The 22,826-nt window shown below is 42.9% G+C and overlaps 1 protein-coding gene across 3 annotated transcripts in view; it reads right to left on the bottom strand.

The window, feature by feature from the left end:
- Positions 1 to 22,826, bottom strand: part of CD99L2 (CD99 molecule like 2) — a 98,211-nt gene that overhangs the window by 4,853 nt on the left and 70,532 nt on the right. Inside the window, exons 5-10 of one of the 3 annotated variants that reach the window (XM_036304271.1) lie at positions 15,298 to 15,366; positions 15,101 to 15,184; positions 12,623 to 12,688; positions 5,295 to 5,333; positions 4,671 to 4,790; positions 783 to 800 (exon numbers count right to left, since the gene is read on the bottom strand). In XM_036304271.1, coding sequence (XP_036160164.1) covers positions 783 to 800; positions 4,671 to 4,790; positions 5,295 to 5,333; positions 12,623 to 12,688; positions 15,101 to 15,184; positions 15,298 to 15,366 — 396 coding nt within the window. Of the gene's footprint in view, positions 1 to 782; positions 801 to 849; positions 4,128 to 4,670; positions 4,791 to 5,294; positions 5,334 to 12,622; positions 12,689 to 15,100; positions 15,185 to 15,297; positions 15,367 to 22,826 lie in introns of those variants that run through there. The other 2 variants (XM_036304270.1, XM_036304272.1) reach the window with 2 other exon arrangements.

The following is a 22,826-nucleotide window of genomic DNA, read 5'->3' as shown; positions in this document are numbered from 1 at the left end:
AGCAGCACCATGCTGGACACAAGGGCAATTACTCAGGACTCAGAGTGGACCCAACCCCTGCTGCCTGGGGAGAGTCAAGAGCCCCTGTCTTATCCTTAGATGGGCAAGAGACTGGAAATCTCATCAGAGCTCTGGGCCTGCAGGAACACTGGATCATGGTTACAACAACCAACCAAATGAGTAGGCACCAGTGTAAGTCACTCCACCCTCCTAGGCTGCATTCAGGCTCCTTGCCTAGAAAAGTATGCCTGTATGCCCTGATGCTTGCTGGCTCAAGGCGATACCAGATGGGTCCAGTAAAAATGTGGGCATCTGTCAGCAGGTGTGGCTGGCCCCCATATGGGACAGGGTAGATGATGGAGCTGGGAAAAGCTATCCCCAGCTGATGGGCAGGGGATGGGAGACTCCTTGACCTCTGGTCACTGTCCAGCTGCCACCCTGGCATGCATAGGACTGGCTTTTACCTGTGGACAGCCATCTGGTTTGCTCCTCAGGGATGACCACCAGGGGGCATCTGAATCCTACACAGGACCTTCACCCCCTCCCACACATCCCTGAACCCAGCCTAGGGACAGAAATTCTGGCAGGTGGCACCCTCCTGTGTGTATCAGGGAAAGCTAAAGATGATGTGGTTGCAGCCAAGTTGGAAAGTGCCAAGGAAGAGCGGTGGAGAGCGGTGAGAAAGAGCAAGAGCAGCAGGATGGTGGGGGGAGGGGGGAAGACAATGAGGCATTGAGGCCAAAGCAGAAGAGAAAAACAAGTAAGTCAAAGTACATTGTTACCTTGACCTTCTGCTGCATCTGAAGGCAAGACACAAAACTTAGGACCCTGGAGCAAGAACTCAGCCCCCGGCAACAAAGCACACGGGCTTTTGGTGAAACACGCTGGCCCTTGGCACTGAAGGCAGAGATGGGAAGCAAAGGGTCCCCAAAACCTGAGCCCTTTTGATGGCAGAAAAGGCTGGAAGCCCCTGAGGGCCACATTGGGGAGAGACCCTCCTAGTAGCCACATGCCATCCCTTGGGGGGCTTGCTGGTGCACCCCGTGCAGAGTGGTTTCTGCTCTGCTTTTCCTGACCTCCATGCAGTGATAGTTGAGGCCACCCTGGGCAGGAAGTCCCAGCCCCCAGCTTCACAGTGGTTTTAGCCACCCCACATCCATGGGATTCCTCCTGATTCCCACCCAGTGTAGGTACCAGGTACATAACACATGAAGCACACACAGTCTTCCCACAGGCTGACAGTCCAGAGAGTGAACAGGGAAGCAGTCACAGATACAGAAACAAACCACCAAGCCCAATCCTTCCTCATGATCTCCATACCAGTCAGCAGGGGGCGCTGTGGGCACATCCAGGAGAGACATCTAGTCAGGGCCATCAGGCTGGGAGGGTCGGAAGGCTTCCTGGGAAGGTAACCCAGGCCCAAAGAATGAGAAAGGCTAAGTGAAGAGGGGACAGCAAGAGAGGATGCTGGAGGCCCCAAGGCACACTCAAGGAAGTGAGTATGGCTATGGAGAAAATCTTATGGGGCCATGGCTGCAAGGGTGGGGAGGGGAGCGAAAGGGCAGGGCTGTGGTTTGAGTGGAACCAACCACAGAATGACAAGCTCAGGGGCTCAGCCATTACCTGGGAGGAGTGGGGAACATGGGAGGTCCTGGCAGAGCTGGTTCTGTGCATTTTTAAGCAGGTCCTTCTGGCTGCTCCGTGCAGGGGGAAGTATGGGGAACACTGGGGCAGGCAGGAGGCTGATGGAACCATCCAGATAGAGGACTAGGAGACCTGGCCCTGGAAAGGCATGGGCCATGGTGGTGGTGTGACCCCAGAGCAGGGGGCACAAGCCCCAGGATTGGTAAACCACGGATGTGGCATGAGGAGACAGGAGGATCCAGGAGGACTGGTGGAATCTGTGAGAGGGGCCACAAGGATGGGGTGGACACAACTTAAAAACTCTGAAGAGAAATTTGGTAGTACAGGGAGTGGATACAGAAGCAAAAGATGTCCTTTTCAAAACTGGGGGATACTTCACACTTAGCTCCCTTCTGTGTAAATTGGGGGTGATGTTAGCACTTGCACAAGTGTCCAGTAAAGGGATTCAGGACAATGTAGGTTAAGCAATGATAATGACATCATTAACAGACTGAAGGGGGGGAAAAACAGGGCCAAAGACGAGGGTCCACTCATACAGGAGCCAGAGGGTGTAGTCTGAAGTCTGTGGCAGGAGGGAAGCCTTCCTTTAGACTGAATGGGGGGTTGGGGAGAGGCCTATTGGCTCCCACTCAGGGATCTGTGAGGCCAGTGGGTTCCATGAACTTCTTTGGAGCCATCATAGTCCTACAAGCCCACTTGCTTCCCTCGCCTATGCCACCCTGCCAGCAGGCTCACCCCCACTGCCTGGCCCAGCAATACCCTCACCTCGAGGCTACCCCCCAGAAAGGTCACATCCATGCCCTCCAGCTTTGTTGCCACATAACTTTCAGCTGTCATTAACACTCCCTCTTTTGGGTTTATTCTTTCCCAAATATTATATAAATTGCTCAGTTCTACACACCAAGTCCTTCATGTGTTCACATTTTATTTGGCTTCCCTGATAATCCAATTTGAAAAGCTCATATCTGTCTGTTTTATGTGAAAATAATGTATTTTCATTTCACCTTAGTACCCCCACAGAGACAAACAGATACAACCCAGACATCTCTTTTTTAGTTTGGAAATCAACCTTTTTTTCTCCTCCCTGTTTCTACCTACTGGTACCCCTTCTGGATTCATGGCTTCCCATCTGGAGTAAGTTCCTTCAAGGACTGTCTGTGCCTCTGTTCACCTATGAGATGAGGGTGTACGTCATTCCTAATCAGTGGGGCTGTGGGAGTTCTTACTCTTTGGGTAATGATGCTGTACTGGAGTGTATGGTGGCCCCCAAAAAGATATGATATGTCCTGGAACCTGTAAATGTGACCTTATTTGGAAAAGGGTCTTTGCAGAAGTGATCAAGTTAAGGATCTTGAGATGAGATCAGGCTGGATTATCCAGGTGGACCCTACATTTAATGACAAGTGTCTGTATAAGAGACAAAATAGGAGAATCAGACACAGAGGGAAAGGCCATGTGAAGACAGAGGCAGAGACTGAAGTGATGCAACCATATACCATGGGACATCTAGGGCCACCAGAACCTGGAATAGGCAAGAAAGGATCATTTCCTAGAGCTCCCAGAAGAAACCAACCCTGCTGACACCCTGATCTTGGACTTCTGGCCTCCAGAACTGGCAGAGAATAGATTTCTGTTGTTTTAAGCCAGTCCGTTTCTTTTATTTTATGCTGGGACAAAGGAAAGCTCTAAGGACAATCCAGCCTCCAGGTCTGCACTCCTGACTCTTCCTTGTTCACACCACTCTACAGCCAAGCTTCGCAATTCCTGGTGAGGTGACAGTATCTCCAGCAGGGAGACCATGAACAGTTGCACAGGTTGTGTACTGAGATGTGAATGGTGCCCCCAGAATACTGTGCGCAGTCTGTGTAGCTGTATGTGGTGGCCCTGGTCAAGAATGTTGTATAAGAGTAAAAGAAGCAAATATGATGGCCAGATGAAAAAGTAGTTGGAGATTTCAGCAATATCCACATTCAAAACATTCTGGGACTTGGGTTAATTTTCTGGGGAGCTCAGCTCCCAGCTAGAATTAAGGGCAGAGTCCTAGAGCAAGGGTAAGAGAAGCCTCATAGGGGATAATCCTAAATTTAGGAAAGAGGAAATCTACTGCTGAGTCAGATACTGTCCCTTGAACTAAAAATCACCAGTCTTAGGGATACACTCTTAGCAAACAGTGACACATCAAAGCTGTGCTTATAAAACCAACAAGTGTGGTTTTTCTGCCCCCGCCCAATAGCATTCCCACGGGTACCTGACAGCTTCCAAGACAGAATTCCATTTGTACCACATCTTATAGAAAACCATGGCATAAAACAGATGCATCCTAGCTTTCACAAATCTAGCATGTAAAGGAAGGGGTAAAACTACATTTATTTTTTTCTCTTGCATTCCTACTCCTTTAAAACAATTCACAATTCCACGTATTTTAAGATGTTCTGGCTCACACGGGGAGGAGCAGGGACACCAGGGCAGTGACTTCTTGGGATCTGAAAGGAAGGGAAAGGTTGCCAGAATGAGTGGTCCCCAGAGACTGCTGCCTTCTGCTCTGGAGAAAAATGACACCAGAAGAGGGAGCTGTTGACCCCAGAGCCTCTGACGCTCCCAAATTCCTTTGGGTGAAATCTGAGGCCATACAGAAATCCCAGGGTCTCTCCTGTTCTATGACAAGGAAACATCACAATGGCCACTGGGCTCTGCCCCCACAGAAATCTGGCTTCTAGAAACTGGAACCCTGGAAGACCAAGGTCAATGTGTCCAGCCCCATCCTCTCTTCTAGGCTGGTTTACACTTCAGTGTGGCCTAGACCTGTCCTCCAGGATTTCCAAAACTGCAACTCCCCCGCCCCACTCCCAGGAAGTCTTCTCTGGAGTTGCTCTCAGGCAGGCTGTGGAATAGACCAGAATCTCAACTTGCTCATGTTTCTTCCCCTTTCCCTCAAAAGGCCTTAACCATTCGTTCACATCCAGGACTGGGGGGAATGCAATTGCTGCAGGCACAGCCACAAGAAGCTACAAGGCAGATCCACTTACGCTGGATGCGGAAGCAGAACTTCTTCTGCTGGTAGGAGATGTAGCTGGTGACGGCGCCAATCAGGGCCATGGCCAGGGCACTGGCCACACCGGCAATGGTGCCAGTCTCTGGTGACATTCCTGGGTAAAGGTGAGGGTGGGAGAAAGGAGAAGACTCAAGGTCAAGCTACCGTACCACAAGGATTGGCTCAGACACTGACCTAAGTTTGTTCTAATGCTCAGGACCTCTGAGCCAGTGTTGAGAGGCCCAGCCATTTGTATCAAAAGGGTCCAAGTGACATATTGCCCCCCTGGACTTGCCAAAGCATTTGGATTTCCATAAGGATTTCCATTTTGAGAAGCTTAAAAGGCGGACATGGAAATGGCGCAGTCCCTTCCTATTTAACTCAGTTCCAGTTAGGTCTCTGGGTCTCATGCCAGCAAGGTTCCCATGGGATGACCTCCCTGGGGATCCATGTTTTCATGATTCATTCCTTTAAATGACTTTGTCCCTCTGCTGTTGCCCTCACAGTTCTTTAGCAGAAACATTCAGGGGAAGGTCTGGAAGGCCAACTCTGCGATGAGAGTGGGCCAGCACTATGTCTCCTTGTGGTTTCCAACAGAAATCTTGGGACTCAAACTCACCAGCTTCAGAGTCATCATTGTTGCCATACCGGCCATCACCTGGAGAAAGGACAAAAGCACATAGTGTCCGCTGTGAGTCTGTGACCATCCAGCTCGGGGTTAGGAGAAACAGTCCCTTTCCAATTCCCTGACCCTTCTTATTACCCCCTGCACAGGCTCCAGCCAGTAAACCTCCCAAATGAAGCAGGACTCGCAAAGCCCAGGCTTCCAGGTAGGAATTTTTATTTTCAAAATGATAGCAACTATGCATTGAGCATTTGTTATATCCCAGATCCTAATGCACAGTACTCCATTGAATTTCCTTGCAATCAAATGGGGCAGATCATCCCCATCTTACAGAAGAGAGAGCAGAAGCTAAAGGACTTGCCAACAGGTGGCTGAGCTGGGCTCATGCCAGGTGAGCCTGACTCTGAATGTCAACAGTATGTGTGTCCCATGTATCTACTATGGTAAGAAGTATTTATTCTTTATCTGAAGTGTATGTAAAACTTTGTTTTAAAAAAGATGAAAGGCTAGCATAAATATTCATAATCCCACCAGCCAGTGAGATTTACGGTTAATATTTTCAATTTACTTTCTTCCTGTGCCTAGTACTTTATCTGCTTTTCTTCACATCCAGATGTTTCTGTTCATGTAACTTAGGTAAAATACAGCATCCTTATGAGATGCTATAGGATTAAATCGTAAGAGTTTTTAAGGGCTTCCACTTCCAGCTTGGCATAGATTTGGAGTTGTTCTTGGAACATACACAAATGCAGGTTGACAATCCCTTACCCAGGATTTTGAAATTCAAAAGGTTCTGAAATATCACAGAGATGGAGATGAGATGAGTGGCTGACAGGAGTTAAGGAGGGTGGGGGGGGGGGCTGTCTGTGATTATAAAAGGAAAACAGGCAGGATCCTTGCAGTGGCACAACTGTCCTTTATCTTGACTGTGGTGGTCACAGGAATCTATACATGAGATAAAATTTCATAAAACACAAACACACACACACTTCCCCAGACCAACAGCTCCCTGCCAAGCAAGTGGTGCCATTTCAAGACATTAATTAGCCTTGAGCACTCCTTTCATGTCACCCTCTTCTTCTCAGGACATAACACTCATTAACGGAGGGAGACTGTTCACAAAGCCCAGAGTCCTCAGGGGGAACCGCCCTGGGATGTTGGAGGCAATGAACTCTGACATTTCCTTCGCCAAAGAGTCTGGGGCAATGTGGTTCCTGGATGGTAACAAATGTCCACCCTCTGGGAAGGGATGCTGGTAATGGGGGAGGCTGTGGGTGTGTGGGAGCGGGGTTGATATGCGAACTCTCTGTACATTCTGCTCAATTTTGCTGTGAACCTACAAGTGCTCTAAAAAATAGTTTATTTTTTAAAAAGAATCTTGTGGGAGAAAATGAGGTTTGTTATGTTCCCACCTGGGGCAGAACCCTTGGGTTAAATGCATTTTATAAAGACCCATGATTGGATATGAATGGTTATTTACAAAAAAAGGAACACTGGCATTTTAAAAACCACAATGGGGATTCATCAGTGGCCCCCCTCTGCTGTGCTAGAGAGGCAAGCCCCTTCACAGGCGTCTTCTACTGACATGTCACCAGATTTCCAGACAGATCTGAGCAATTCAACCTATTCTTTCTTTCACCTTGAGGTGAAATGACGCTGAGTGTTCACAAGTCTCTCTTTCCTTGTTAATGATATGGTCATGAGGATTCACAGCAACTTGAACCTCACAGTCTATATGATGGCTGAGTTAAGAGGGTGTTACATGAAATGTAAACAGGACTGCCGCTGGCTATTGTTCATCCAGATGCAAACAGAGAGACCTGGTACTCTCCCAGGCTGTCAAAAAGATTCAAAATCTCAACACATCTCTACAAATTCCTCACTGACAACCTGTGACTGTACGGAAGCATTATCCTAAGATTATTTTTTAAAAAACCATGTTATTTCTCTCCCCTTCAAAAAAAGTGATCCCATCCTGTGGGAAACTCATTGCTCAGATGGACATGTGAGCTAGAAACACCATGAGGTTAAACAATTAGAAAAAAATAGGCATTTAGGATCCTTCCATCCCTTCTAGTTGCATGAACCTAAACTAAAGTCAGCCACACAGACCTGCCATTGCAGTTAGCCAAGCCAATGTCATGGCTTTGATCCTCATTCGGCAACAGAGCTCTATTTACTTCCTCTGAGCACAGAATGAACCCAGTTCCTTTATGAAATGCATGCTGTATAAAAGATAGTATTGGGACAACTGATGAACCACTGGCATAAAATAAATTTATCTAATCCAATACCTTCCATGGAAGTTCCCAATAAATACAAAACAGATGAAGCCATAAAAGCACTACAGGAAAATGTAGGACAACATTTATATTGTCTTGGGGCAAGGAATGAGTTTCCAAACATGACCCAAAATCCAGAAACTTAAAAAGGAAGAGATATCAAAAGTAAAAACTTTAGTACTAAAGCACAAGCAACAAAACAAAAAGAATAAGTTGGATTTCATCAAAATCAAAACCTTCTGTGCTTTAAAAGACTTCACCAAAACAATGGAAAGACAAACCCACAAATTGGAAAAAACATTTGCAAATTGTATATCTAGTAAGGAACTAGTACTGACAATATATGTCGAACTTCTACAACTTGATAATAAAAAGGCAAATAACTAGATTTTAAAATGGGCAAAGGATGCAAATAGACATTTCTCCAGAGACACACAAATGGCCAATAAGCACATGAAAAGATGTTCAACATCATTAGTCATTAGGGAAATGCAAATTAAACCTACAATGAGATACTGATTTAAACACATTAGGATGCCTATAATAAAAAAATAAGTAAGTGTTGGCTAGGATGTGAAGAAATTGGAACCCTCAGATATTATTGATGGGAATGTAAAATTGTCTAGTTGCTATGGAAAACAGAGAAGAAGCAATCTAAGGTTTCTCTTGAAGGATGGGTGGCTTAGCACTCTCTGGGGAATGAGTGGGAATTCATCTGGTGAAAGAAAGGCTTTTTAGACAGAGAAACAGAATGTGAAGGCCTAAAGATAAGCATTACCAGTTCATATGTTTGGAAATAAAAGGAACCTGGTGGTCCAGGGTTGAAAAATAGGGCAGCAGGCTAAGGGGCTTCAATGTATTTTATAGGCAGTGGAGAGCCATTAAAGAGAATTTGTTTGTTTGCTTCTTTAAAAAAGTTTTCTAACATTCAAAAGAGCTGAAAGCACTGTAGAGTGAACACTCACACTAGTATATCCAATATCTGGATCCTATAATGAACACTTTGCATTATTTGCTTTATCATTGTCCATTCAATGATATTTCTTATATTTGTGATGCATTTCAGAGTTGCAGATATCAGTATACTGACCTCTAAACATATTTAGAGTTCCACATTTGCTTATGATTCCTTTTGAAGGTAAAGTTTACATAGACAAATCTTATGTGTACCATTTGATAAGTCTTGGGAGATGAATATACTTGAAAAATCCATATCCCCACTAAAATACACAATGTTACCATCACCCCAGAAAGTTCTCTCATGTCCCTGTTCAATCACTCTCTGTCCGTATCCCAGCCCTGACAGCCATGAATCTCATCTCTAACATAACACATTAGTTTGCAAGTATTATTACTTAATATGTTTGGGCTCATTTAGTATGTACTCTTTTTTTCCCTTTGGCTTCTTTCACTTAGCATAATGTTTTGACATTTATCCATGTTTTTATGTGTACCAGTAATTTATTCCATCATATGAGTGTATATCATAAATTATCTATCCACTGATTCTCCTATTGATACTTGGGTTGCTCCCAGTTTTTTGCTTTTATTTGGCTATTATAAATAAAGCTGCCATGAACATTTTTTACAAGTCTTTTTTTAGACATAAGCTCTCATTTCTCTTAAAAATACATGAAATTGCAGAGTCAATGCATAGTCTATGTTCAGTTTTATAAGAAACTTTACATTCCTACCAACAATGTATGAGTTTCAGTTGCTCCACATCCAGACCGACATTTGGTATTGTCTGTCTAATTTTAGCCATTCTTGTGGGTGTGTTGTGATATCTCTCGTGGTTTTAATTTGCAGTTCCTTAATGACTTTGAACATCTTCATATAACTTCCTTTGTGAAGTTTCTGCTCAAATCTTATGCTCATTTTTAGCTGGGCTATCTTTTCATTAATATACAATAGTTTTAAGCAGAGGTCTGACAAGATCACTTTCATATTCCTGATGGTTCTCTCTGGCCACTGCAAGGAGGAAAAACTACATCCAGGAGACCAGTGAAGAGGTTAAGGTGATGACCCAAGCAGAGATGACATGGGTCTGGGCTTGAGGGGAGGCAAAGAGAAGTAATATTCCAGTTTCAAAAGATACTAAGAGGGAGGATTTCTGGCATGAGGGAATGAATAAATCATCTCCTCAAAAAGCAACTCTAACTGTGGATAATCAAAGACAGCCATTTTAGGGAACAGTGAGAACAGCTGGAGTCTGCGGCCTTTTTGCCCAGGCTTGCTCACATTCCCCCCTCCCCCAGACTAGTTCAACTGAGGTGGAGTAAACAGGCCATAAAAACCAGCAACTGCACTGCAGCTGCTAAAGGGGACCCACGTGACTTGCAGTATTGTCAGTTAATGTGGCAATCTCAGTAGCAAGTGAATAGGGAGAGCCAGCAGCTCCTTTAGCCTGAGCAAGCCAACCAGTAAACTCAACAGGGATTTCATAGGAAGGTAGGAGGTGAGATAACAGATGCAACCTGTTGACAAGACTGTCACTGTCACCTACAGACAAGGGGGCTCCTATAAGGCCAGCAGAAATGTTTTCTGGAGAAAAAAATATATAACAACATTTCAGAATTACACTCCAAAACTATAGTTGAGTCTATGTGCCTAAGAATCAAGGTTGCATGAATTATAATTGTTTTTAGGGTGAAGATCATCATTTATTTAATGTGATGTTTTATCTTCACGCATGGCATTAGCATGTTGGCACAGAGGAGAGTGTCTGGGAAATGCATCATGTGCTTATCAAAATGTTTCAGTTTCACACTTGTATTTTTTGCTAGGACCCCTTTTATCTTCTTTTACTGAGATCCATAATGACAGAGGGTAAAACTTGAGCTAACAACTGATTCTTTATAAGACAAGTTCAAATATGAGCCTAATTAAAGAATTTCCTAACACTTCCTCATTGCTAAAGCATGTACTTTTAATAAGGAATAAAATCATTCAGACTTTTATTCATGTGCATGCATACATACACTACTACTGCCCTAATCTCCCCATCTGGAAATACCATTTGTCACCCAGGAGTAATTGGCTCATTTGCTGGGTTTGCCCTTTAAATGTTCCATGTACTCCTGACACCTGCAAGTTTCATTTAGAGGCCTTTAGAGCTTTTTACTCAAGATGACACTGTCTGGAAAGGTGTTCTGAAGGACAAATTTGACTACAGTATCCTTTGATCAGAAGAAAACACTCTTCCCATATGAAAAGTACACAGTTCCTGTAAAAAAGGAGCAAATGGTAGTACCACTGCCAGGACTGTGGGGAGTATCACAGGGTTACCACCAATAACTTCTCACACACATAACTGTAACAACGTACCATCACAGCAAGTTACAACCACAAACTGCTACAACCATAGCTTACCATCAGAACAGGTTACAACCATAAGTAACAATCACAAATTACAACCACAACCTGTTTTTTCATATCAAGTTTGGCTAATATTCTCTCCATATTAAGATAAAATCTTGACATATTCTATATAATAAAAGCCCAGTGACCAAATGGCGTAATGACCAGAACAACCAATGGACCAGTCACTATGATGCACACTGACCACCAGGGGGCAGATGCTCAACACAGGAGCTGCCCCCCGGTAGTCACTGTGCTGCCACTTGGCTGACCAGGATGAGCAGCTGCTCCCGCTGCGAATCCTGGGCCAATGAGCAGGAACCCGGGCTGTAATTGTTGCCTCTTCACCCCAGGCTCCTCCTTCTCGCCCCGTGCTGCTTCCTCTGGATGCCCACAGGTCACGCAGAGCCACCACTGGGCTTGAAGAGCTGACCCCAGAGGCTGGGAGGCAGGTTCATGGCCGCTGCAGGACTGAGGCCTACTCCGCCTCCTCTCAGTGCTATTGTCCCCTGGAGAGGTGAGTGCTCTGGCTCCACAGAAGATGCCAGACCAGGGAGCAGCTGCTCAGCTGACCCGGGTGAGCGGTGCTCCCACAGTGGGCCAATCCCAGTAGGCCATGCTCCTCACCAGTGCACAAATCCCGTGCACCAGGCCTCTAGTATTATGATAAAAGTTTTGCATTATTGGTATTTTGGGTAATTAAAAATAACTGGCTTTGGGGGAGGATGTGACTATGAAGGCTTAGCATGAGGGAGTTCGCTTGTGATGGAAGAGTTCTGCATTTTGAATTCAGATTTTACACATGGTTATTAAAATCTGCACTTGTGATAAAATGTGGTAGACCTAGATGCACACATGTGCACACACACACAAACACACACGAGTTCATATAAAATCTAATAAAATTTAAATAAGGTTGATGCTTGACTTAATAACAGTATTATACCAATATCAGCTTCCTGGTTTTGACAATGTACTATGGTTACGTAAGATGGGGGAAACCTGGTGATAGATACACAGCTTTTACTTCTTGTGGGCATTAGACTATGTCAAAATAAAAAGATATTTTAAAAACTGTTTGGCTTGCCTGGCCAATGTGGCTCAGTGGTTGAGCATCGACCCATAAACCAAGAGGTGACTGGTTTGATTCCCAGTCAGGGCACATGCCGAGGTTGCAGGCTCAATCCCCAGTAGGGGCAAGCAGAAGGCAACTGATTGTTTCTCCTCGATGGTTCTCTCTCTCTATCCCTCTTCTTCTCTCTCTAAAATCTATAATATTTAAAGATGATTGGCTTGCTATGGATCTCCTTAAAAAATGATTGTCACAATGATTTTTGCTTCTCCCATCCCAAGAGTGACAGGCTTCCCAGGTGGGGGACTTCCCAGTGAGTTCTGTAACCCTCAGTTACTGTAATTGGTGCTGCCTTGGCAAATGGCTTCTTCTAATGTACAGACGCTAACCCATGCAGCACCCTGGCTTTAGGAACATCAGAGAAAATGTGTGACCTTGCCAAACTGTCTTATAAACTCTCCTCCTTGAGCTGCAGAGCTCGCATCATTCCAAGTGAACCCCAAGTTGCAAGCGCAGATGTCTGGGAACTACCTCTGACTTCCCAGAGGCTAATCATGTAATCACATTGTAAATGAGAATAAGCTGTTTGGACAGATAAATGCCCCTACCTCTACCCTTGTCTGGTTTGTAGTCACCACCCCCTAATACGTCTTCGAGATCCTTGTCCGAAAAACCTAGAGAGAAAAAAATATATACTTCAATGGCAAAAATACATTTTTCAGTGACAAGAAACCTGTATAGGTTAATGTTGCCCAACAACCCCAGACAATAATTGCCACTAAAGAATGTTCTTGATCAATGTGGTAGACAAAATTCTAAGATGGCCCACAAGATTCCCTCCCACTAGTATACCCATCCTGTATAATATCCCATTACTTTGAGTGCCAGCAGGACCATGAATAGGATGGCTATTGCCCCCGTGATTAGGTTATATTACATTACAAAAGTGAAGGGATTTAGCAGATGTAATTAAGGCACCAAATGAGTATGGCTTTGTATTCATCAAACGGGAGATTATCCTGGAAAGGCCTGACTTAATCAGATGAGACCTTTAAAACAGTGTTGAGACCTTCTCTGAATTCAGATACTAGAAACAACAGAGTTAGTCGTCCTCTTCCACTCTACCCCTCTCTGTCTTTGTACTGTCTGGCTCCTGCTGGTCCTGGAGAAGCAAAGATCCATTAGTTCTACAATTGCAAGGAAATGTACTCAGTCAACAACTACATGACCTTGGAAGAGAACCCAAGCTCAGATGAGACCACAGATTTGGTCAACATCTTGACGGAAGCTATATGAAGCCCTAAACAGAAAACTCAGCTTAGCTGTTCCTGAACTCCCCAACAAAGGAAATTGAGATAATAAATGGGTGTTGTCTTAACTCACTAAGTTTGGATCATTTGTTATGCAGCAATAGAAAACTAATACTAGGAAACAGTAATTAATTTTATTATAGCTCAACCACTAAGTACACATTGTTTAATATTCTATGTGATGAAATGAACGTATGCTTAAAGCATTTCTGTCGCACTCCAAAACATTATAGTTAATTCATAAAAGCACTTGCGTGATTGGTTCAGTTCTGAGTTGTATTAGATGCTTTGTGTCATGGAAGACAACTTTCACAGGAAAGACTGAGTGATGGGCAAACTATGATTGTGGTATCTTAAATATTTGGCTGATGATTTCTTAAAAATGAATGAAATAGGCTGTCACTTAAAATCCCTGGAGGTATTTGTTGTCAATGATAAGATTTCAAACAAGAATTAAAATTTCAAAAATCTTTATCTACCACTGTGAACAAAATAACTTCCCTCTACTTAAATACTTTTTCCGCCCTAGCTGGTTTGGCTCAGTGGATAGAGCGTCAGCCTGTGGACTGAAGGGTCCTGGGTTTGATTCCGGTCAAGGGCACATGCCTGGGTTATGGGCTCCATCCCTAGTAGGGGACATGCAGGAGGCAGCCAATCAATTATTCTCTCTCATCTTTGATGTTTCTATCTCTTTCTCCCCTCTCCCTTCATCTCTGAAATCAGTAAAAATATTTTTTTTATAAAAGACTTTTTCTGATGAGATGGGTGGTAATATCAACAAAAGTGAATTTAGGGAATTGCATAATGAAATGGCATTATTTGAAAGATCAAAGGACCTAGGGGCAACAATATTTTTCAAACGACCAAAGCACAATGTGCATAATCAAGAATGGGGTTTAACTCAATTATGGGAAGTTCACTGATACAATTTTATATTCCACACTAGATGCCCGGTGCATGAAATTCATGCATGGGTAGAGTCCCTAGGCCTGGCTGATGATCAGGGCCGATTGGGCCCTTCCTTCCAGCTACCGGCCCAGGCCTTCCTTTGTTCCATGCCACCCCCTGATGGTCAGCACACGTCATAGCAGGCAATTGAACACCCAGTCTTCAGGTCGAACTCCCGAGGGGACACTTTGCATATTAGCCTTTTATACGTAGAGACTGCACTTAACCTGAAAGAAATAACTACTGGTTGAGTTTTAAGTTTTTAGTGTCTTATCCAAGAATGTCCACAGTGATCTGCTAAGTCTATTAAAATATTCCTCCCTTCCCCAGCTGCATAGCTATATGAGGCCAGGTTCCCTCCATATACTTCAACCATCACAACATGTTACAAATGAATCTGGAACCAGCAGTGAGACTCTAGCACTTCCACTAAGATAGCCATCATATCAATTTGCAAAAATTTTTCTCACTAAAGTCCTCTTTTATCTTGCCAAGCATAGTTATTTCACATGATACTATGCTATTTATGTTATCATGCATGGGCTTATTGCTGTTCATTTTTCATTAATAAATACTTTTTTTCAGTTTTAATTTCAAAGATGATAGATATTGATAGATGTGACCCACATAACCAAAAACCCTTGAGATCCTCAATAATTTGGGGGGGTCCAAAAATTTGAGAACATTGTTTTAGGGTTCTCCTGTGCCTTTAAGTGCCCCCAGCTCTGCCAGGCCAGGAGTGGCTCTGTGGGCTGCAGTAGTAAATGAGCTACAACTCGACCAGTGAGCTATAGTGCTGGCCAGTGCTTTTAACCAGCTACAACTTACCTCCTCCTCCTGCACTTGGCTTCCTGCGGCCATCATCTCGATCATTTCGATCATCCAAGGCATCAGCCAAGTCAAAATCATCAACTTCATAAAAGAGAAAATCAATTGGTTAAATGACAGGTAGCTCACTTGGACACTACCCCAGAGGGAGCTCCACAGGGTCTTTCCTCATTGCCCTCATTAGAGTAGCATGTTACCTGCAGGCTTTGCCGGAGCTCTGGTCGTTCCAGGCCTCTTGGTTGTGGTAGTGACATGGTCCCATCGCTCTAAAGGAGGGAGGGGGACAGCAAGAGGAGCCCGTTTAGTAACAAAATATAGCAGCCACTTCATGGCTCAGGGAAGTCACATCATGAGTAGCGTACCCTGGTCTTGGTCCTTGAGGCTCCTCGTAGGCCTCTGAGAATCACTTAGAGAAGGATGACAAGGAGATGTAGGAGGTTTAAATGAGACAAGTTCTGCTCACATTTCTTCAGAAGATGGGTGGTGAGGTGGATGTTGTCCCTCATTCGACCTATAGACCTCCAATAGTTTTGACATTTTTTGCAGAGATATTAAAAACCACCCTAAAATTCATATGGAATCTAAAAAGACCCCAAATAGCCAAAACAAACTTGAAAAACAACATAGTTGAAGGATTCACACTTTCTTAATTTCAAAATTTACTACAAAGCTATAGTAATCAAAACAGTGTGGTACTGGCATAAGAACAGACATATAAACCAATGGAATAGAACAGAGTACCCAGAAATAAACTCTCACATATATGGTCAATAGATTCTTGACAAAGGTTCCAAGAAACTGGATATGCAAAGAATGAAGTTGGAACCTTATCTTACACCATATATAAAAATTAATTCAAAATTGATCAAAGACCTAAACACAAGAGCTAAAACTATACAACTCTTAGAAAAAATATAGGGGAAAACCTTCATGATATTGGATTTGGTGATAATTTCTTGGATATGACACCAAAAGCACAGGTAAACTGATAGATAAATTTGCCTGGATCAAAATTTGAAAGCTTTTGTACAAAAGACACTGTCAAGAGAGTGAAAAGACAATCCATAGAATAAGAGAATATATTTTGAAATCACATATCCAATAAGATATTAAAATCGAGACTATATAAAAGAATCCTACAACTCAACAATAAAAAACCAGTGATATTTTTAAATGGGCAAAGGGCTTAAATAGACATGACTTTAAAGAAGATACACAAATGACCAATAAATGCATGTAAACATACTCAGCATTGCTAGACACTAGGAAAATGCAAATTAAATCCATAATGAGATAGGACTTCACACTCATTAGGATAACAATTATCAAAAGAAAAAAACAGCAAGTTTTGGAGAGGATGTGAATAAATTGAAACCCTGGTACATTGCTGGTGGAAATGTAAAATGGTGCTGCTGTTGTAGAAAACAGTTTGGTGATTCCTCAAAAAGTTAAACATAGGTTATGTTTAAAAAATGCTGGGAATATACTTAATGCCAATGGATCATACACTAAAATGGTTAAAATGGTAAATTTTGTTATGTATGTTTACTACAATAAAAACACAATTCAATGCCCTAGTTGGTTTGGCTCAGTGGATAGAGGATCATCCTGTGGACTAAAGAGTCCTGGGTTCAATTTCGGTCAAGGGCACAAGCCTGGGTTGCAGGCTCAATCCCCAGTGGGGAGCGTGCAGGAGGCAGCCGATCAATGATTCTCTCTCATCATTGATGTTTCTATTTCTCTCTCCCTCTCTGAAATCAATAAAAATACATTTTAAAAAAACACACAAAAGCACCACAATTCAACCTAGGTGAAACACATAATCCCAATATTCCTATAACCATTAATGAAACTGAATTTTTTAATTTAAAACTTCCAAAAAACTTAATTTCCAGGTTTTTATGGTTTCACTGCTGAAGTATACGAAATATTTAAAGAGGAATTAACACCAATTTCACACAATCTCTTCCAGAAAACAGAGGAAGACTAATTCCCAAGAGCAAGACTCATTTTATGAACCTGATAACAGAAAAAGAGCATATAAAAAATTTACAGATCAATATTTCTTATGAATTAATACATAAAATCTTCAACAAAATACTAGTGAACTGAATAGAATATATAAAAAGAATTACACATCATGAACAAATGGGATTTATTCTAGTTATGCAAGTCTGGACCTACATTTAAAAACAAATATAAACCATCATATCAGCAGGCTAAAGAAGGAAAATCATCCTATCTAATAATAGACAAACATGGTAATTGACCATACCTTCGCTACACCTCCCATTGGCTAATCAGCGAGATATGCAAATTAACTGCCAACAAAGATGGCGGTTAATTTGCATACGTAGGCGCAAAGCGGCGGAGCGAAGACTGAAGGCAGCTCCGGCTGGAGCAAAGGCCTGGGTCCTGGGTGCCGGAGGAAAATCGGTGCCAGCAGCCGGGGGAAGGGAAGGCCTATTGCACGAATCTTTTCGTGCAACAGGCCTCTAGTCTATATATATAAAAGGCTAAGTGTCTGTCTGTCTGACCATAGCTATGGCACACACTGACCAACCAGGGGTCAGACGTTCAACACAGGAGTTGCCATGACGCACACTGGCCATTTAAAAATAAACAGCACCATGGACCTAGCACCAACAAACCAATACTCAGCTTCCCCCAAGTGGGACACAGGCCTCGCCACCACCCCGGAGTGACACCCCACCAAATTGCAGCCAATGCTGCCGAGACCCCATGGCACAAAATGCGACCCACAGCCCAGCCCAGCCTGGAAACGGTCACTGTGGATGCCGGGTAATGACATCACACAGCAACACCTGGCTTCCTCTCCCTAGCAACTAGCCTCCTTGGAATTCCTTCAGCCCAGCAACCCAACTTGCTTTATAGCCAGGTGCAAACATTTTACAGTTTAACCAAATGTTTGTGAAGCATTTTCCCATGCCTCATCTCATTAGATCCTCACAGAAGTCCTGGAGTAGGTAGATAGGAGACTCCGTAGAATCCTATATTCTTTTCATTAGCTGGAAAACGGAGATTTAGAAAGTTTGGAAACTTGATCCAACATAAAAGAAGTAAGAAATGGTGGAACTTGAAAATGACTTCAGGTTTTCTCACTGTGCAGAATATAGTCAAACACTGCTGCAGTTAAATATCTTACCCTTTGTTCTCCCTGCCTGATCTACAATAATAATCTGCTTCATGTTGACATTTACTGCTGTGTTGCTGACAATTACCTGAAAGAGAAGTTGGGGTGCTTCACTGGGCTGGAAAAAGTTTAGCTACATCAGAAAGCAGGTCTAATTAAGTAAGTTTATTCTATATCTATAAAAGGCTGTTGACTCGCGCATGCGTGATACATATAAAGCTCTCACTGGTGCCAATCACACGTGTGTTTCAATCTGTTATTGTTGATCATGAATTTGGTTGACACTTCTATTATAGAGAAAGGGTGAATAGTGATATTAAAATATTTCTTCTAATTAATTTCTTTTCAATGTACACGAATTCATACACCGGGACACTAGTATAATTATATTGACATATAAAATCCAATATCCATTTATGAAAAAAACAGCAAATTAAGAATAGAACTACCACAACTTCATAAAGAACATTTAGAAAACATCTATAACTCTCAGCAGACTTGATGATGAAAGACTGATACTCTCTCCCTGAGATCAGGAACATGGCACAGAACCTGCTCTCACCATTTTATTTAACACTAGAGGCCTGGTGCACGAAATTCATGCATGGGGGGGGCGGGGGGCGGGTGGTCCCCTCAGCCCAGCCTGCACCCGCTCCAATCCGGGACCCCTCGGGGGATGTCCGACTGCCAGTTTAGGCCCAATCCCTCTCACAATCCTGGACCGCTGGCTCCTAATAGCTCACCTGCCTGCCTGCCTGGTCACCCCTAACTGGCCCCCCTGCCGACCTGATCACCCCTAACTGCCCCCCCACTGGCCTGGTCGCCCCTAACTGCCCCCTGCTGCTGGCCAGGTCACCCCCAACTGCCCTCCCTGCTGGCCTGGTCGCCCCTCATGACCCCCTTGCTGGCATGGTCACCCCACACAGCCTGCTTGTTCAGTCAGTTGGTCGTCCCTCACTAACCCCCCTCGCTTGCCTGGTCACCCCATGCAGCCTGCTTGTTCAGTCGTTTGGTCATCTCTCACTAACCCCCCTGCTGGCCTGGTTGTAAGCAGCCATCTTGTGAGGACATGAGGGTCAATTTGCATATTACCTCTTTATTATATAGGATAATACTAGAAGTGATAACATTGCAGCAAGAAAAAAACTTTTTTAAAGATTTAAAAGGAAGAAATAAATCTGCCCCTATTTGCAGATAAAAAATTCCATGGAATCTACAAAACAAAATTTTTAGAACCAATAAAAGGTCTCAAAATATAAGATTGACAAAATCAAAATCAATCATATATAATAGTAATTAGATATGAAATATGAAATTAAAACACATTACCACTTATAATTGTTCCAAAGAAAATAAAATATTTAGGTGTACACTTAAAAAACATATACAGAACCCAGTAATTCTACTTCTTGGTATTTAAGAAAATGAAAGTACTAATTTTAAAGGATATATGCAATCCAATGTTCACTGCAGCATCATTTACAATAGCCAAGATATGGAAACAACCTAGGTGCCCATCAATAGGTAAATGGATAAAGAAGATGTGGTACATAAATATAATGGAATATTATCCATCCATAAAAAGAGTGAAAGCTTAACATGTGTGACAACATGGATGGACCTTGAGGGCATTATGCTAAGTAAAATAAATTGGATACAGAATGACAAATACTGTATGACTTCACTTATATATGGAATATAAGAAATAAACATATGCATAAACAAAATAAAACAGAAACAGATTCAAAGATACAGAGAACAAACTGATAGTAGCCAAAGAGGAGGGTGGTGGGCAGAAGGATAAAATAGGTGAAGAGGAATAAGAGGTACAAACTTCCTTATATAATAAGTCACAGGGACATAATGTATAGCACAGGGAATATCCAATCTAATAAAGAGGCAATTGCTAATTGACCCTCATGCTGTAGCAAAGATGGTGGCGCCCACAGCCAATAAGGAGGAAATATGCTAATTGACCACCCCACCCTCAAATATGGTGGCGTCCACAACCAATAAGGAGGGAATATGCTAATTGACTGCTCCACCCTCAAAGATGGCAGTGCCCACAGCCACAAGATGGCAGCGACCAGGCCCCTCAGCCTCCCAGCCACCCAGGGCTTGCCTGAAGCACAGGCAAGCCTCGGATGGTGGCTGCCCACCCGTCCAGGGCCAGCCCAAGACTCAGGTAACCAGGGCTGGCTGAGGCTTGCACTGCTGGCAGTGGCAGTAGCAGAGGTCTGATGGGGCGTCACCTTCCCCTGATCGCCAGGTTGCCTCCTGCCCCTGAGGGCTCCCAGACTGTGAGAGGGGGCAGGCCAGGCTGAGGGAACCCCCCCCTCCAGTGCATGAATTTTCATGCACCCGGCCTCTAGTAGTGAATAACATCATAAAAATTTTGAATGGTGACAATGGTTACTAGACTTATCATGGTGAACACTATGTTGTACACCTGAAATTAATGTTATATGTTAGCTATATTTCAGTTAAAAAGAAACATGTACCGGACCCGCATGCTGAAAATAATATGCTAATCTGAGAAATCAAAGACTACCTAAATAATCGAAGAGGCATATTGTGTTCATAGATTTGAAGACTTAGATGTCAACTCTCCTCCAATTGATCTTATTATGTCTTTAACATAAGCCCTATCAAAATCTTCAGGAATGAGGGCTAGGTCAAGAGTTCATAGACTTGAAAGCAAAACCATGATCCATAAAACAACGTTAAATCAGACCTCACTAAAATTAAAACATTTCCTTTTGCAAAAGACCCTGTTAAGAAGATGAAATGACAAGCTACAGAGTAGGAGAAAATATTTCAAAACATATCCGACTAAGGACTAGTGTCTAGAACAGCTGTGGGCAAACTACGGCCCGCGGGCCGGATCCAGCCTGTTTGAAATGAATAAAACTAAAAAAAAAAAAAGACCGTACCCTTTTATGTAATGATGTTTACTTTGAATTTATATTAGTTCACACAAACACTCCATCCATGCTTTTGTTCCGGCCCTCCGGTCCAGTTTAAGAACCCACTGTGGCCCTCGAGTCAAAAAGTTTGCCCACCCCTGGTCTAGAATATATGAGGAAAATTCAATATTAAAAAAAAAAAAAAAATCTGACTAGAAAATGGGCAAAAGTCATGAAGAGAAATTTCACTGAAGAGTTTATACAAATGGCCAGTAAGCATATGCAATTAGGGAAATGCAAATTAAAACACAATGATTTACCATTACACACCTATCAGAATGACTATAATAAAAAAAACAGTGATAACACCAAGTGCTGACAATGCAGAGAAACTGGATCACATATATTGCCAGTGGGAATTTAAAATGGTAAAACCACTCTAGGAAACAGTTTTGAAATATTCTTAAAAATCTAAATCTACAACTATCATATGACTCAGCAATTACACTCCTAGGCATTTTCCCCAAAGAAATGAAAACTCATGTTCATACAAAAACCTGTATATAAGTACTTGTTTCCAAATATTAGAAACAACCCAGATGACCTTCATAAACTGGTAAATCATGGATTATTATTCAGCAAGAAAAAACCAACAAACTATTGATACATGCAATAACTTGGATGGATCTCAAGGCAATTATGGTGAGTGAAAAATCCCCAGACATTACATACTAGATTATTCCATTTACATAACTTATTTTAAATTGCCAAGTTCTATAGGTGGATAACAAATTAGTGGTTAGGAAAGGAAAAAGGTGGGAGGGTAGCAGGAGGGAAGGATTCTGTTCATGAAAGGACAGCAAGGGAGATCTTTGTAATCAGGAACTGTTCTTTGTCTGGACTATCAAAGTGGATACATGAACCTACACAGGTAATAAAATTTCATAAGAGGACCCAGCTGTCATGGCTCAGTGGTTGAGCGTCGATCTATGAACCAGGAGGTCATGGTTGGATTTCCGGTCAGGGCACATGCCTGGGTTGTGGGCTCAATCCCTAGTGGGGGTTGTGCAGGAGGCAGCCAATCAATGATTCGCTGTCATCATTGATATTTCTATCTCTCTCTCCCTTACCCTTCCTCTCTGAAATCAATAAAAAATATGTTTTTTAAAAATTGCATAAGAGGGAAAACATCCACATGAATACAAGTAAAATTGGGAAAACCTGAATAAGATCACTAGACTATATCAATGTCAATCTCCTGGCTGTTACATTATAATTTTACAGGATATTACCATTGGGAAACTGGGTATAGGATGTACAGGATCTCTCTGTAATATTTCTTACACTTCCATGTGAATTTATAATTACCTCAAAAGAAAAAGTCAATTTAAAACTAAAGATTGAGCACAGCTGGCACGGCTCAGTGGTTGAGTATCAACCCATGAACCAGGAGGTCACAGTTCTATTCCCACTCAGGGCACATGCCTGGGTTGCAGGCTCAGTCCCCAGTAGGGGGTGTGCAGGAGGCAGCCAATCAGTGATTCTCTCATTCCTGATGGCTCTCTCTCTCTCTCTCCCTTCCTCTCTGAAATCAATAAAAACATAAAAATAAATATAACTGCTCTGGCTGGTTTGGCTCACTGGATAGAGCATCAGCCTGGGGACT

Source organism: Myotis myotis, unplaced genomic scaffold (assembly GCF_014108235.1).
Source record: "Myotis myotis isolate mMyoMyo1 unplaced genomic scaffold, mMyoMyo1.p scaffold_m19_p_4, whole genome shotgun sequence".
NCBI classification, from domain to species: Eukaryota; Metazoa; Chordata; class Mammalia; order Chiroptera; family Vespertilionidae; genus Myotis; species Myotis myotis.
The sequence above is the reverse complement of the archived record's forward strand: the minus strand, read 5'-3'. Positions and strand labels throughout refer to the sequence as shown.